The 16,470-nt window shown below is 49.4% G+C and overlaps 3 protein-coding genes across 3 annotated transcripts; 1 reads left to right on the forward strand and 2 right to left on the reverse strand.

The window, feature by feature from the left end:
- Positions 1-6,015: 6,015 nt before the first annotated feature.
- Positions 6,016-7,791, reverse strand: N7500_009348 (beta-N-acetylhexosaminidase; the record flags this gene model as incomplete). Its single annotated transcript, XM_056680489.1, has 1 exon — positions 6,016-7,791. One exon carries the CDS (start codon positions 7,789-7,791, stop codon positions 6,016-6,018), a length of 1,776 nt encoding a protein of 591 aa, XP_056527871.1.
- Positions 7,792-8,152: 361 nt separating this feature from the next.
- N7500_009349 (dihydrodipicolinate synthase family protein) lies at positions 8,153-9,085 on the reverse strand (the record flags this gene model as incomplete). The annotated part of the gene is made up of 1 exon (XM_056680490.1): positions 8,153-9,085. The coding sequence occupies one exon, from the start codon at positions 9,083-9,085 to the stop codon at positions 8,153-8,155; it is 933 nt and encodes a 310-aa protein (XP_056527872.1).
- A 923-nt stretch (positions 9,086-10,008) lies between these two features.
- N7500_009350 (acetyltransferase SAS4-like domain-containing protein) lies at positions 10,009-11,957 on the forward strand (the record flags this gene model as incomplete). The annotated part of the gene is made up of 2 exons (XM_056680491.1): positions 10,009-10,723; positions 10,783-11,957. 2 exons carry the CDS (start codon positions 10,009-10,011, stop codon positions 11,955-11,957), a joined length of 1,890 nt encoding a protein of 629 aa, XP_056527873.1.
- Between the last annotated feature and the right edge of the window lie 4,513 nt (positions 11,958-16,470).

A 16,470-nucleotide genomic window follows, 5' to 3' on the forward strand; every position in this document is an offset into this window, starting at 1 on the left:
TCCCAACGATGTCCCCTGTACTCCGTACTCCGTACAGAGTACCTAGATGCAGCGCCCAACGGCGGCTCGGAATATGCCAAGCTCTAGACCTTCCTAAAAGCCTCACTTCAGAATCCTTCGGCCCAACGATGGGCCACTCGAAATCTCTGTCATATCCACATCCACATCCACACCCTCTCCGTGTCCGTCTCCGTAATGCCGCCATGTGCGAACCCGCGTTTTCTCCGTGCCCGAATCGCCATAATCCCGGCACTATCATCACCATGTGCCCTTCACCTGAGTGGAGACGAGACCATGCCTCCACGAGCCTCACTTTCGTGGAATCCTTCCGCGTTTTCGGTCCCCTGGTCAAATATGGAAGCGGGGCCGCTCCCAAGCCTCGTATATGTGGCCCTATTTAATCGACATGGGTGCTTGGCGGGATTCGGCTAGAAAGGATTCCCCACGCTCTACAACCTTGTGCTACCACAGTACTATAGGGCTCAATTTAAGTGTCCGGTAATCACTTCCTTTGGATCTAACTGGACTTTTGTAGGCGGAAGCGGATCGGGGGGTGGAGTGTGTTCATGATCTCCCCGGGACGACGGGTGGATACATGTGCTGCTCGCGTAGCAAGGCGAGGATATATATCGCTAGCTTTGTATTTCTTCTCTACCATGGTACCCCGTAGAGCTAGAGCTATGCATAGTATAGGGGAATTAATTAGTAGTCTCCACAGATAAATTAGTTTCAGAGATGTTATTCAGAAAGGGTCTACCGTCCAAGTATGGGTTTGGTATACTCCGTACAGACTAGTTACATTATTGATTGCGATGTTACAGGTCATACTCGTGGACCGCTGCGAAAAGCCGATGTGTGTCTCAGCGGCCGGAATGTGAGCCGGAGGTACTCTAGCGATCCTGATGTTAGATTGGTCAATTTGGTCAAAACGCCCGGTCTGCATAGCTCCGGTAGATATGTCGGATGAAGAAATGACATATTCGCATATCAACCTCAAAATAGCCTGTCACTACGGAGTTCTGGATGTAGATCATAGTTGTCGCTTTCCCAATAACTTGATTGTCTTTTCCTATCTGATGATAATCTACCTATCAACGCCCCTGAAAATAGGGGTAGGCGTCACATGAACAAACCACCTGCATAGGACTTGAGAGCTGGTGACGTACGCGATCCAGCGTACTCCGTACAGAATACTCTATACAACATACTAGTTTATAGCTAACCCGCACCCGGGCAGTACGTAATCTACTATTGAGCAGGGATACAAATCTACCTGTCTCACTACCGCGGGATGCATCGCGGGGCGCACCTGCAATCCCGATATCCGGACTGTGCTATTGGTCTCATCCGCAGGCAAGGCAATGGAAGCTGCCGTGATATAGGCACGGTCCGATTCCCTCGCTCCTCGGTTCCATGTGCTTGGGACTAGATCGTCAGTCTATGTAAGCCTGCAGCATTAGCTTTGAAGCGAAGGACAAATACAAATGCACTTGTTGTATGCTGGTAGTTTAGCCAAAGCATATTTGGTGAATTTTATCGCTAAACAAGGTCAAATGCGGGTAGGACAGGGATGTTCATCCTCTGAATCGGAGTAACTGCATCGCGAGATGAGCTGTGTGATTGAAAACAGTCCCAGTTCTGATAGTGCAGCTCTTGCTTTTCGAATCGTTCGCCCTACAATTGCCCTCTAATTTCTTCCCAGATGGCACGTCGGTAGAGTCACCCGGGCTCTGATCGACGTGTCTTGGGTGTTCGGGGGGGGTAAGACATCCAATCCACCACACGGACGATATGCAAGATTAACTTCGAGAAAGGGGGCCAAGCTATCAATCCCATACAGTTGCCCAATACACCCTGATTTGGTTTTGGTATCTGGTAACGTAGATCAAACAATCTAGCCCTTTTGCTATTTTACTTGGGCTTGTGCATATATCGCACAGCTCAATCACGATATCCGCAATTGCCGTCGGTTTTGATCCCCCGGTTTAGTACGGAGTAGACGACATAATGTACCCAAAAACTCGAGTATAGGGTGGATCTTTAGATTGCAATTAGGATCTAATCATCTGATCTTTGATATCTGAGATGTGTCACAGCCGGGAAGGGGAATGTAGATATCTTCCATCCCGTGATAAACTCAAGGGAAGGCGTTACACCGTGCCACCTGTGGCCGAGACAGAGACGGAGTACGGAGGTGCATTTTGAGAAGTGAGGCAGGTCCGAGGGTAGATTGATAGCACATCGCGCAGATCATGTCCTTGACTTTACTGGGGGTCTCCCCATGATGTTCCCTGAACATCGGACATGCTGTACCTAGGATCACTTCATACTCTGTTTCCAGCATCGGCAGACAAATAATATATTGTAAGATTGAGAGTGAAGGAAATGACCAGTCAATCTATGGAGAGTCACTTCCCGGCTGTCAACTTCGACATGGGCATAACAGGAAAGAGGGTCTTGCTGCACATGCACGATCAAGATTGAGTATACCTATGCATCAAGTATCAAACTAATAGTCCGTACTGATGACTCCGTATGCCACATTCTTAATGATCGACACCACTTCCGGGATCCCGGGAGCCAGATTGTTCGATGCCGGGGCCCCCGATCGCTCATCTGTTGGCATATATCACACATCCACCTATTTCGATCTGTCACCTTGGATCTGACTTGGCATGCCGATCCCGAATAAATGCGAAGCGAACAATTTCATCGAAAATGCAAACTCTTCTCACTAGCATGTGGATCACGTCTCCACTGTTGACATCCCGTTTTAGATGTCTTTACTCCATAATCCGTACAAATCTGTACAAAATTACATTACAAGACTTGACCGTGCCCCAAAGAAACAACAAGAAGCAAAAAGAAGAGACAATCACACCCACATCCAAACACTATCCTCTCCCCCACTCACTAGCCACTCTTCTCAACCTATGGGGGAACGCTTCCGCTCTCCCCGAGATGTAGCGATCAACTCCACTGAGGCGGTGCTGCGATCCCTTTTTTTCCCGATGACGTTGGGTAACACGGAAGCATATGTCCACAATTAATTTCTGTGACTTCTGACGTAACTGGTAGATTCTCTCAAGTCTTTCTCCCGCGTGTGCATTTGCATCTGCATTTGCATAAAAGAAAAACAGGGCGCGACCGCAGACACCCGGGTAGAATTTGGTCTGAGCGCGCAGAGCACGCGGTAAAGGTGTGGTAGGACGAAAATTGCTCAGATGGGCGATCGAGTAAGGTCAAAGCTCTTTAGAATCCATGATCACCACCCGGGTATACATACTAGGCAGGTGCATCATATATCAGGCTTTTGGTTGTAGTTAGGTTCTCTAGTTTGGTGATCTGCTCGGCAGATGCAAATGCACCCAGTAGACTGGGTAAGGGGGGTGTGTATACGTGGTCAGGCACCACTTGAAAATCCCGAAATTGAGAACTGTGGCGTACATTGAGCAGGTACATTATTCTTGTAAGGCGTGGTTTGATTTGTGGGGGATCTTCACTGTCTGAGCTCGGTCCGCTGCTTATGTATGGTTTTGATACCAGGTATACCCGGGCAACCCACAGGCATCGCCCATGCTCATGAGGCTCGTGATAAGCATATTGGATATTGACCTTGACCCGGGTTAACGGCATTCGATGCGTTGGAGGAAATAGATGTTTACCTCTCTTTGGCTTGGTTTGTTGCCTTGTCTCGAGTCGAAGTCCCGATTTGGTATATCGAACACGTATGCGATATATATTCGCACTTGACTCCGCCAGATATCATTCGCCGCAACTAGATACAGATATACCTAGAACACGCGTACATCCAATGGCAAGTTGGGTTCTAGAAGGACTTTCATGCAAACGTCGAGCCCCTGCGAGCCTTACCAGCAACACGCACGTCAGAATCAACCGGGATATATTATGAAACACCACCCCGGGATACCAGGGAAAGACCATGGAGATATACAGTAGCGGGCGCAAATTCTCCGCAGCCCCGTCGAAAACAGGATCCAGATTTACTCTAACAGACCCGAGACCTTCTATTTGGTCGTGGCCTGCGACCAGACTATACCTGCTTCTTTGGGCTAATACTGTGTAACGAGCGACGAGGCGAGATGGATTAGGCGTCATGGTGAGATTAAGGCCTACTTATAGTCTGGTAATGACTGTTGACGTATACAGATATATATATCTTCGGCTTGATACAATGTGCAAAAGCACCACAAACCAAACCTATCTCAATGCTCGAACAATACCATACAATAACCCAGACATGCATTGTACGAAATCCGCACAACCCCATGAAACACAAGCCAAGGGATATAACAGAAAAACCCCGATCCACCCTGAAACATGACTGTGATACAAAAACCCATCTCACCCTCCACTCCACGCCAGGTAAGACGTAAGCCATGACCAAAAGTCAAAGGCGAAACGCACCACACCTACCGTAAAAGATCCTTTTCTAAAATAGCACGCAGTATAGCAAGTACTAGCCTAAACCATATCAAGCATCTATTCCCAGGAATAAAGGTTTACTTCCCGAAACCGTCCTGGACATAAGTACTCACTGCGACACCCAATCCGATGATATAAACACGTTACGCAGAACGACCGCGTGTTTGTACTCCCTTCTGTGAAATATGCGAGATCAGTTCCCGATCTTTATTACGGCGGACCGGAAATGGAAAAGTCGGTACTCAGTTGTATGGACACATATATGAAGACGAAGCCGAGTACCTCCGGAAGGATGTATATACATACCAAGGCTTAAGCAGCAAGCTTAATTAATTTCAATTCCAGGAGAACGAAATACGTAAAGCACTATGCCTACCTATACCAAATCTAACCCCCCGTTCTATACAAAACGCAAACAAAAACAAGGACATCTCTAATCCCCAAATCCCACAACTAGCACGTGTAACAGACCCCCAGCAATAGACAAGCATAAACACAAACACAAGGAATACACATAAAACAGCTCGCCTGTTTCTCCTTAATCCGTCAATTTGTCATTCCCGCCTAATATCCTGTACAACATATCTGCATCTGCACGTACGAGTACACGTGAGCAGCCAACCCCCTCCAACCCCCACCAGCCCAGCCCAGTCTGGCCATATTGTATACTGGGTTTGGGAGGTTACAGGGATAGGCGGATGGGCCAGTTTGCGATGAGTGGTATGGTATGGTACGGGTGAGAATTTGCATATAAATACAGAAGATGCAATATGCATTCGGCGGTAACTGTACATTGTACCTACATGTACATATAACATATATAAAGCATGGCTGATCCATATGTATCATGACGAAAGGATCACGAGGTATATACCGCAGGTACGGGGTGAGGAGTACTTCGTACATACTGTCAATCCGTCTGACCTGCATTCAAAGCTGTTGGATATGTGACCACTACCTGTTTACCACGTCTCCATATATTTCGCTATTAGATGCTACATGTGTACGGAGTACGCCGTAATACGTGCATGATGCAAGCCCGTCCCGAAGATATGTAAGTCCGGGACGGGACCGAGGGTTAGTTCTGAGGTTGCACGGGGTTTTGATCTAGGTTGGAGGTGGGCCGGGTGGGTTGGGAAGGGGGAGGGTCTGGGGGTTATGGGTGGTCTTGTGATGTTTTAATTTGGTACATTGGTATGGTAGTATGGGTTTGTTTGGGTTGAGCGGGACTACTGGATTGAGGTGCTCGATGTGGACATAAGATGGAGGGGCTGGTATCGGGGTTGATTTTGATTTAGACTGGGGGAGGGGTGTTTGGTGCCTGATTGGAATTGGACTTGGGTATGGAGTAGATATCATATGTATGGTGCTGGTGGTGTAGGTTGAAATTTGTATTCACTAGCGTTGTAGATCAACATGGATATGAAATGGTATACTGTATTAATATGTATACCAGAAGGAATTCCAATCACATTGGGTATCGAAGGTAGAATAAGTATTTACAGACGAGCAGATAGTGGACTAGCTCGATATTCATAAAGGTCACTAAAAGTGTTGCTCAAACCACAATCAAGAGATCACAGTCTGGTTTTTATCGGCGTCGCAAGCATGAGGGTGCTGCAAACAGTACTTGGGAACCAAAGCAGTAGCCATCACACCATTAGCAACCAGGTATTCACGGAAGTTCAGAATACGCTGAGTGAGGTTGTTGGTGCGCTTTCTGCCCGCAGCATCACGGTTACCAGACCAGACAAGCTCACCCAGAGCAGCAGCGCGAGGCCAGAATGCGCTGGAGATGGTCACATCGTCGACCTGCTCGGCCCACAAGGGAGCTTCAGCGCCAATAACGTGCTTCGCCTCAGTGGCAGTGAGGTTCGTGAGGAAATCGTAGTCGTAGATGCGCTGCCAGGTCTTGTAGGGGGCGCACCAGGAGCCGCCGTCACCACCGTAGTTGAAGTTCACACCTCCGGCTGTATTGGACTGTTCGTTGTAGCGGACATCGTTGGTGATAGCGCCACCGTGACCACAGTCGAGGTAAAGGAAATCGGAGGAGGAAACGACGACGTCGTAGCCGGCCTTGGCGAGCTTCTTGATGTTACCCGCGCCGCTGTTCCAGCTCTGCATGACGACGTCTTTAGGCACTTGATGGGCGCTCTCAGTCGCAATGACCATGTCTTCCCACATCATAAGACGGCGGTGATCACCGACACTACGGAAGATGGGCATGGACTGGTCAACCCAGTACTGAGCAAGGTCTCTGTAGGTGCGCGAGGAATCATCAGCAAACCATTTGGTGACATGGGTGCTGAAATTGTAGCAGTTGGTCTGAATCTCGTCGCCACCAACATGGAAGAAGTTGTCGCCGAAGATCTTGGACAATTCCTGGTAGACATTGTTGACAACTTCGTAGGTCTTGGGGTAGATGATATCTAGCTGGCCAGGGTTCGGCTCGAGCGCGGTGTGCTCCGAGAACTTCTCGTTCGACCACCAGGTGTTGGCACAGGCCACAATCTCTGGGTCAACCTGTTGCCAGCCCGAGGCAGAGTGGCCGGGCATATCGACTTCGGGGATGACGCGGACACCACGCGCGCGGGCGTAGGCTTGGACACGGCGCATGTCGTGTTCAGTGTATATTTCGCGCGGGGAGTAAGCATCTTTGGTCATCTCGGGGTAGGATTTCATCTGCATGGGCCAGGACTGAGCATCATCTAAGTGCCAGTGGAGAACGTTGAGCTTGGAGAGGGCCAGACCATCGATTTGCTCGAAGATCTTGGGAACTGTGATGAAGTTGCGACCGGTGTCCATCATGATACCACGGTGGGGGTACAAGGGGGCATCCTTGATCTTAACGGGCTGTTCAATGATCAAGCCGTCCTTGCCATCCGAGATAATAATCTGTTGTAGAGTGGTGAAGGCGTGCAATACACCCCAGACGGTCTGAGCATTGATCCGGATGCCACCATTGGCCACTACCAGTGTATAGGATTCATCCACACCGTGTTGGAGATCGGCATCTTTGTCCACCACATGGACATCGACGTTGTGGATTATCGCAGGTGTGCGCTTGGCGTTCGCGACAGGGGTCGAGGTGGGGAAGGCTGGGTAGGAGGCGATCGGGCTTTCAATAGCGGCAGGAACCCATCGCAGAGTGGTGATTGTTTCCCATGCTCGTTCCCAAGCTTTGGTGACCACTGAAGGGTGATGACCATTCAATCTCAAGTGGTTGACTTGGATTGGACCGGAGGAGCCCCAGGTGATGTTACGGGGGGCGGGAAGTGGATTCACCTGGACGGCGGAGACAACCGTCAAGGCACCAAGCACGCTCAAAACAGAGGCGAACTTCATGTTGATGAGTTGAATGAGGATAAGAAAGAGTAGAACTGAGGCCAGGAGATATCCAGGTCTATTTATGTTCCACTGCATTGCCGATCGTTCATCGTGGAATGGAGGATTGATGCAACCTGAGATCCGAGATAGAAAAACAAACAGCCCTTGTTACATCCTCTAATGTCGTCTAATCAAGTTCGAGATTAAAGGATATTAACAGGAAATTAAGAGCAAGTGCAACCTCTACATGCAACTTCAGTGATTTAGAGGGGGAGCTACGGACGTACGGGATCTACAAGATGGCACAGTCACACTGTAGTGTCGATCTATCAGAAATTCAAATATTTCCCAAGGTATCATTTAATCTACTTACAATCCACTAGACTGTCTCTAACGACTTTTCCAATTCCATCGCTTCCCGGAATTCTTCCTGGATGGCTGCCGCGGCCTGAGCAGAGGGCACTACACAGGGCCTTCGAGGAAGACCACCATACCCACGATAGGATTGAAGACCACTCTTAACAGCCACAAAGCCACCTTTGATGGCCGCCCAGTCGGCACGCGCAACAACAGCCTGCAGCTCTTGCGCCTCTTGAACCTTCCCAGCACGATACAGTTCCATCACCCGCACACACAAGCGTGGAATCATATTAGCCAGTCCACCGATAATCCCCGCCCCACCAACTATAAGCGTCTGTAGCGTGAAATCGGCCGAACCACCAAAAGTCAAGAAATCCGGGTTCGCCGCCGCAACACGAGCCAACTTACCCGTGTTACCGCACGTGAGCTTGCATCCGATGATATTGGGGTGCTCAGCCAGAGTCAAGATATCCTCGGAGCTGAGATCGAGACCGGACTGCACGCCGGGGAAGTTGTAGATGAGAAGGGGGACGGGCGAGGCATCGGCTACAGCACGGAAGTGGGCTTGCATGGACTCGGTGCTCACCAGAGTCTTGTAGTAGCTGGGTGGGAGCACGAGGACAGCGTCGGCACCTGCTGCACCGGCGTCCTGGCAGAGGTGGATGGTTTCACGGGTCGAAGCGGCACCGCACCCCGCAATCACGGGCATGCTGCTATACCCTGCTGCATCGACGGCGCGGCGTGTGGCGGCTGTGATGGCATTGCGCTCTTCGCGGTCTAGATGGACGGCTTCGCCATTGCTGCCCTGGGTTACTAGACCAGTTACCCCGCTGTGGGCAAGATAGGTGGCGTGTTTCTCGACAGTTGCAATATCGACCTCTTCGTCGGGTTTGAAGAATGCTACGGTGGGGACGTAGACACCGTGGGGGAGAGGATTCAATTTTCTAGTCATTTTGAGATGGGAGATCTATTAATCGGTTAGTATTTTTTTTCTTCCATTCATTCCCAAGTCTCATCTTTTGCATACCCAATATCTTGATTAATGAAGGGGGAATGATGGGGAATGGTGGACTCCCAGCTATTTAGCCCAACCCTCCCCCACGTTCAAACTTGGCGAACATGCGCGTGGGAGGCAGTTTGATGCCTTTTGATCTCATTTGAACATTCTCCCCCACGCTTTTGCGGGGTTAAGGCGTATGCATTATATTCACGATACATCGCATGTTGGTGTATATATTGTCGGTCTACGGGTTTTGTATATCATGGACTATCCTGCTTGGGGGACATAAAATCGAGATCTTGCGTTGGCCCTTAGGTGTGGATATACTGAGCCTAACAGATATATGTCTACTACCGTCATATTCCCAAACTGCTACCCTTCTCAAGTTCATATTGGGAGTCATTGAATTGCCGACCTGCATTGAATTGCCGTCCCCCACACTGGCCGTGGGGGTAAGTCGTTTTCCGAGGTTGACGAGATATTCCCATTCTCTCGAAGTGATATTAATCTACAGAGAATCATTTTTCATCGATCGAGATTGAAATCCGTAGATTCAAAGAGCAAAGGGCTAGCCTTGCATGTTGTAGCTCGTTGCCTAGATGTCTCTCAAGCTGAATCAATATTAAATGTGAATAGAACAATAGAACAATAAAACAATAAAACAATAAAACACAAAGCATGGTGAATCTGTGAATAGAATCATCAAGTCGTCAAGTCAAAGGCAATCAAATCCTGGTGATATACAAACTTCAACCTCAACCTCCGCCAAGAACTTCTCTGCCCATATTTCATCCCCAAATCCCTGTAAAGGGAGAGTTTTCCCCCAAATCCACCACCTTACAATGACCGCCTAGTCACCGTCAACCAATCTATTAATGGCCCTCCTGTCGCGGTCATCACTCCGCGGCTCTGTGCGACGGGCGCCTGAAGAACCTGCCGACGGTCTGGCACCGCCGAAGAAACCACGCATCCAAGATGGCGACCGCCGCAAAAGCTCCCCTGATTGTCTTGATACCTCTAAAGAACCTACAAAATCCCGTCACTTGAAATCCTCGCGCCCGCGCTCCAATCGCACTCGTCGCGACTCCTCTTCATCAGTTGACACAGTCGCCTCCAACCAATTGGCGACACCGGCCACACGTACAAATGGCAATGGTCTCTTCAAGACCCCACGCGCCCGTCGTGACCAAGGTACCCCTTCTGCTACGGACTTGCTGCGCAACGTCAATGAGTCACCAGACCCATTGGACACAATCTCTCCAGCGCCCTCGGTCGCAAAGCAGCGCACCGCTACCCCCGCGAATGTGGACTCGAATCCCAGACCACCCAGTTCGCCTGTGACCCGCACAACTCGTCGCAATGATTATCGATCGCTGGACGACGGCGACGAGAACGCGATCAAGGAAGAGGGGAAGGGTGCGACTCCGGCAGATATCAAGGGCGAGGCGCCCGACGAACACCCTGCGGTAGACACACGGTCGGGGAGACGGTCGTTGCGCTCGACCGATACCGGATCACGATGCAAGAGCGAGCTCGCGCAGTATTTCCACAACTATGAACAGATTATCAGCTTGGAAGATCCAGAACCTGGTAGGTTACTTGACCCCACAAGTGCACTGGGCGCACGACTGACGTTGGATACTGTACAGAATTCCTCGCCGCCAAAACAACCATCACTCTCGTGGACGACCTACCACGACCACTACCTTTCTCCTCCAAACCCGACCCTACACCCTTCGGCAACCCCCTCCTTAAGCTCTACGACTGCGAAAAGATCACCCTCCCCAAACCCGCATTAAACACACCCGCAATCGACCCACTAGGCGAAGAGACATATTTCCGCGCCCACCGCAAGTTCGAACGACAGGAGAAACAACTCCGTAATATTGAGCGTAACCGCGCCCAACACGAACAACAAGTCCTCGAGCGTCTCCTGGACGAGCTACGCGGCCATGACTGGCTACGCGTGATGGGCCTGACAGGAGTCCACGAAAACGACAAGAAGCTCTACGAGCCGAAGCGCGATATCCTGATCCAAGAGCTAGTCACTCTGGTCAACAAGTTCCAAGCATGGAAAGACGAGGAGCGTCGACGCAAACTGGAGAAGGAAAAAGCACAACCCGTGCCGGGCACCGAGACAGCAGCTAACGTTCCGGCCCGACAGCACCCGCGCAAAAGATCCCGTCCCGCCGAAGACGTGGATAGCTCTCCAGCACCGGGGACTGAGTTACATAGCACGCCAGATGCAGACCCAGACCCAGATCCAAGCGACGTCGATGCTTTAGCTGCACGTCAGCTCCATCAGGAAGCTCAATCAGCAGGCGCTGTTAAGCTGCGCAAGACAGCACCTGCTCGCAAATCTATCCCCAAACCTACTCCTAACACCAACACTACAACTACAAATACCAACACAAACACAACCACAAACGACCCCGAACCAAAACACACCCCCAAACGCAAAAAGCCCAACCTAACACCCACCAAACCTCACCCACAACCCCCAGCCTCAGCTCCATCCCAAACCCCAACCAAAAAACCAACCCAACGACCCCTCCAACAAGCCTCCCTTGCCCACTTCTGGAATCCAGCCCCGAGGGAAGGCCCCTTTACATCCTTCTTCCGCCAACGACACGTGCGTGAAGCCGCCATCGCCGCAACAAAAGGTATCCGCCGCGGCGGATCCCGCTCAACCCTCGCATTCGGCTATCCAGTCCCGGACCAGTCAGAGCAGGAATTCGAGCTCCCGCCAGACATCCTGAATGAGGAATCTATCATGCAGTCACAGCGGAAGAGGAGAAGACTCAAGCGGGGGAGTTTGGGGTAAGATGGATATGTGATGGGGGTTCTTCATGGTGCATTGCTCTACAATTGATGCATTCATTGCAGGTGCATGACACATGGTGCATGGTGCATGGTACATGGTTTCTTTTCTTTTTTGTATAGTATTATCTTCTAGCATGGTGTTTCTGCGTTTTGCGTTTTTGCTTTTTTATGTTTCCTCGGCAAGTCTGTTGGTGTTGGTGTCGGTGGGATTTCGTTCCGGTTGAGGCTTTCGGCCCTCCCGGTCTTATGTAAAATACATTACTAGGTCTATGGTTAATCCTATTGAATCCACGATATTTTTATCTGATGGTATGACTAGGTTCAGTGCATATGTTTATATAGAGGTTGGTGTTGTATGCATAGGGTGAGATCATTACCGCTGTTGGTCGAGGAATGCATGACCTTGCATATGACTATTGTGAGATGGTGTAATTATGTACATAGCCGCCGAGATGATCTTTTATTACTAGTTTGGTGATAGAGGTGCATTTTCAATGCATGTCAGGTCTGCATGTATTGCTTTGGTTTTGGTATCGCAAGGTACGAACTTGTGTGTGTTGGTTTATGGGTTCGTGTCATCTCCATATCGGGTCTGGCATTGCGGTATTTCTGTTTTAGGATTAGGTCTGTCGATGTTCCTGTTAGTGGCTGGGACCATCGAAATGAGAGGGTGTGTGTGTCTGTATTACCACCGATATCTTGCTCCGGGCTCTCCGGTGAAGTAGTATACCTAGCCGATGATGTTATCGAGTAAGGAAGCCTGATGGTTCCAAGCAGAATGAATAAACGTTTCCGTGAATTACAGACCAAGGTGAACCTATAGTAGCTAGTAAAAGGCGTGTGCTGGACAACATCTTCTATCAAGTTCCTTGAGGTACATAGTTTACCTAGATAGGAAATTATTTGACCTTCTTGATAAGTCTCCTTGTGAAGCATTGAAAGATGTGACATTGATTGATGGATCTCCTCATTTCGACGGGATACACACGGATCACATATGCGTAGTAGTTATTAAACTCGAAGTGGGAAAGCATAGCCTCCGCTGTGCTGGCCTCACGGCACGTATATCGGTGGTGTATCAACTTCTTTGTTCTCATACATTCGTACGCAATGGAATTCGGAGATATACCTCAGCTGACTCCTTGTATAGCGAGGAGGAGCATAAGATAAGAAGAGAGAGGAGAGTCAGGATTTGCAGCTTCTGACAAAGATGTACCAATCCTCCTGGACTAGTACAATGAACAATCCGCTCCGAAGAGTGTCCATAGTCAAGTCACTTCGAAGGAACTCTAGGAATCCAGCCTCCCTTGTTCAAGTGCCAAGGTGGTAGTCTGTGCGATTGCTTTTGCCGTGCACCCATATGAATAGGATGCGTAGCGTTGTCGGTTGGGCGAACCTTTTCGGGACCCAGGCTATCATGGGGTTCCTGCGGTCGATGATGTCTCTTTCATCTGGCAGCGCCGCCAACTGTTAGTTGTGGCTGACGGAACTTGACCTTCATAAGTCTCGAAATGTAGCCAGAACTGCCCTGGTGTGTGGTGAGTTCGACCCCTGGTCACACCTCAACACACGGAGCATGCTAATCGAAACCGCGTTTTCGCGGAATGCGAAACTCAGAGTCAGCTTTCGAGGGTTGTGATGCGCCCTATTTGCGATATGCCGAAGGTCAATACACACTCCCCTAGGGCCATGGGGCTCTGACTCCGATCTATTGCATCCTGGTGCATACTTTTTCTTTCTCTTGCAATTGGAGTTGCTCGGTTGGCTGCCAAAGTTGTAGCTCAGACGCTAACACATATGTGAACAACGTGCTCGGCGTGGATTTTGCAAGCTTTGATCGACCCCAGACTGTGAACTGGGCTTGTATCCTTGCGGGAGGAACGTCGGCGGTGTTGAGAGGGGCTCGAGTTATCTGCAATGGCTGTTGTAGCGTCGACGCTCTTGTAGGAAGAAAGTGAATATACTTGTTGCGGTTGAGAGAGCTGTAAAGAAAGTGCGGATGCATACGATAGGCAGCTCTTGAAAGAGAACTTGGACGAGTACTGCCCATCCTGAGATTTCCTCTATTTTGGATTGCATTGTCTTTTCCTTCATCTTGTAATGCCTAGGGCCTTGCGTCACGGAAACCAAGGTATCTCAAGGTTCCACGACATAGCTCTGTTGCAGCTGAGTTCGAGCGAGCGAAGGTCCAGTTATTTAAAGCAGTGGTTCCGAACCGATGGTTAACGGTAACCGGGACCTTCTCACTTCGTTTGAAATGGTACACCCGCGGATGAATCAGTGTTTCAGCCTCATATGCATTTGTAATTCTCACTTGGAAATTCGCAGGCACTTTTTCGATGCCGTGTTCATCTATGAGTGGTGTTAGATATTCAAGGAAGTCATGAATCGACGCGTGTATACGCCGAGCAGCATAAAATTGGAGGGAAACCGTCCTAGATTATGTCTTTGCAACGTCTGTCGCTTTCCCTTCAATGAGCATGTACTCGGACGAAGCTACCGGAAGGGTGTTTGATTCTTCGTCCGGGCGATTCCTGGGTGGGTGTAGCTCGCGTATGATTATGCAGGACTCATTGACGAAGGATTCAGCATCCAGAATGGCATTCAAGCCGAACAAACTATCCCTATCTTTCGTGGCGGTGGGGGTTGTAAGTGAACGTTCAATGTGCGCTTTTCGCAGCCCATATTGAGGATTACCTCACAAGCAATTAGAACCATCGGCAAGCCGTAGCTTCAGTTGAGGTAAACTGAGTATAGCATTGGGGTCTCACGAGAGTGAGAGGAAATTGTCTTCTTTCTGGTTGGAAGTGAAGGGCAGTCAAGGCTGTTTTACCACGCCACTCCCAGATAATGCGAGGATGGATTTTCTTGGTGTCGCTAATTTTTCAGGTCCCAGGATGTCGCTCTGGGGTTTGTGGTATTTCCCCCGTGACCCGAAGGGCTCTTGAATGAGGTTGATTGAGTTCCTTAGCCCCATATGCTTCGCACTAGGGGACGGAATTACAGTCATGACCGCTGGTAGAAGCCTATGGTGGCTATACAATGCAATTTTGCTTTACGGTCAGCTCTATCAATTGATGCCATATGGCGAAAAGCTATCTGACTAACCTGACTAGACGTAAAAAGATGCGGCGACTAGGTCAGACTTTCCTTGCTGCTCACCATGTTTGATAGTGAGCCCTCGTCGCGTTGGATATGTTTTCGAGAGTAGCTTGTAGAGCAGACGCAGCCGCCTTCTTGGATTCACTCGGACTGAGATATTAGGAGGTGACCTTGGTGGGGAGGAGCAAGGCAAGAATTCTAGATGAAGGATATATCGTATTTTTGGGTGTCCAATGAGTGGTGCAGGGCGGAATTAAAAGCAATGTGAGGGGGTTGGGCAAGAAATGTGAGAGGTCGCTAAGATTCGGGTTGTTAGCAATGATAAAACCGAAAGATATGAGTCCTGGGAGAGTAAGTGAGGGATGGGGAAAGTAAGATACAAGGATGTCTGAGAGACAGATTTCAAGGTGATTTTGGTAAGGATACATACTGTTGGGCGTGAGCTTTGACTAGTGCAGGGTCCTGTGTGAATCTCTCAAGGCCATGTTAGACATGGCCCCCCGAGAAATCTATGTCAGGTCGTCGGATAATCCCCTATTTGCCATTCTCGTTTTGATTTCCATTGGACTGTAGGAGTAGGCAGGACACCTGCCCAGAGAGTGAGGCGTCAAGGTAAGAAAGTAGGCCTAAGATGATGATTTTATAGGGAAGCTAAGAGCAACCAGAGTAATAGGTACCTAGGTAGGCATCAAACAGCCAAATGAGGTAAGCAATCGAGCCTCAGGATAACGCCTTGCCTCTCCTAGATACTTCTCATTCTCCCTCTCACTCTTTTCCAATGCACTTTCTCCATCACCTTCTCTACAGAAGGTGTGGCCACGAAGGTCGCTATTTCAAAGACCCTACACTGATGTGGACATGGGGATAGACAAGGGGGATGAGAGTGAATCGAAGAAGTCCAAGGGTCAAACGCGAGAAATACGAATGAAATCCGATGGACGATTGCAGGAGACTAATGTTAGGAGACAGAATGAAGGTGAAGTCCCAGCCTTAGGCATCTAAGATGTTGTCTGTTGACATGTCTTTGTTTATTTCTGTAAACTGAGATTCATATTCTTGCATACCTAGTCTCATTTCCCTCCTTTTCTCATAACCTTTCATCCGCCTATCTCTCTCCACTCTCATTTTCTTCTACTTGCGCCCAATTCCGTCATAAAGACAGAGCAAAAGATGAGAAGACCCCGAGGAGCGGACGAGTTTTGAGAATCCGAAAACCAAGCAGATGCTCGATAGCGTCCTTACTTCCATATTCGACCTACTTCAGGCTAAGAAGATGCCTACTCATTTGCGCATCCAATCATTGAAGCACGCCAGCCTTGTGACCAGCAGTCTGTCGCGGGCATGTGGTGCACTTTATAGCGAACCTACTGAAGGTATATGATTGCCTGCCGCTCCCTCCTAGCGAGATCGAA

Source organism: Penicillium coprophilum, assembly GCF_028826855.1.
Source record: "Penicillium coprophilum strain IBT 35676 chromosome Unknown utg000006l_segment0_segment0, whole genome shotgun sequence".
Classification (NCBI taxonomy): domain Eukaryota; kingdom Fungi; phylum Ascomycota; class Eurotiomycetes; order Eurotiales; family Aspergillaceae; genus Penicillium; species Penicillium coprophilum.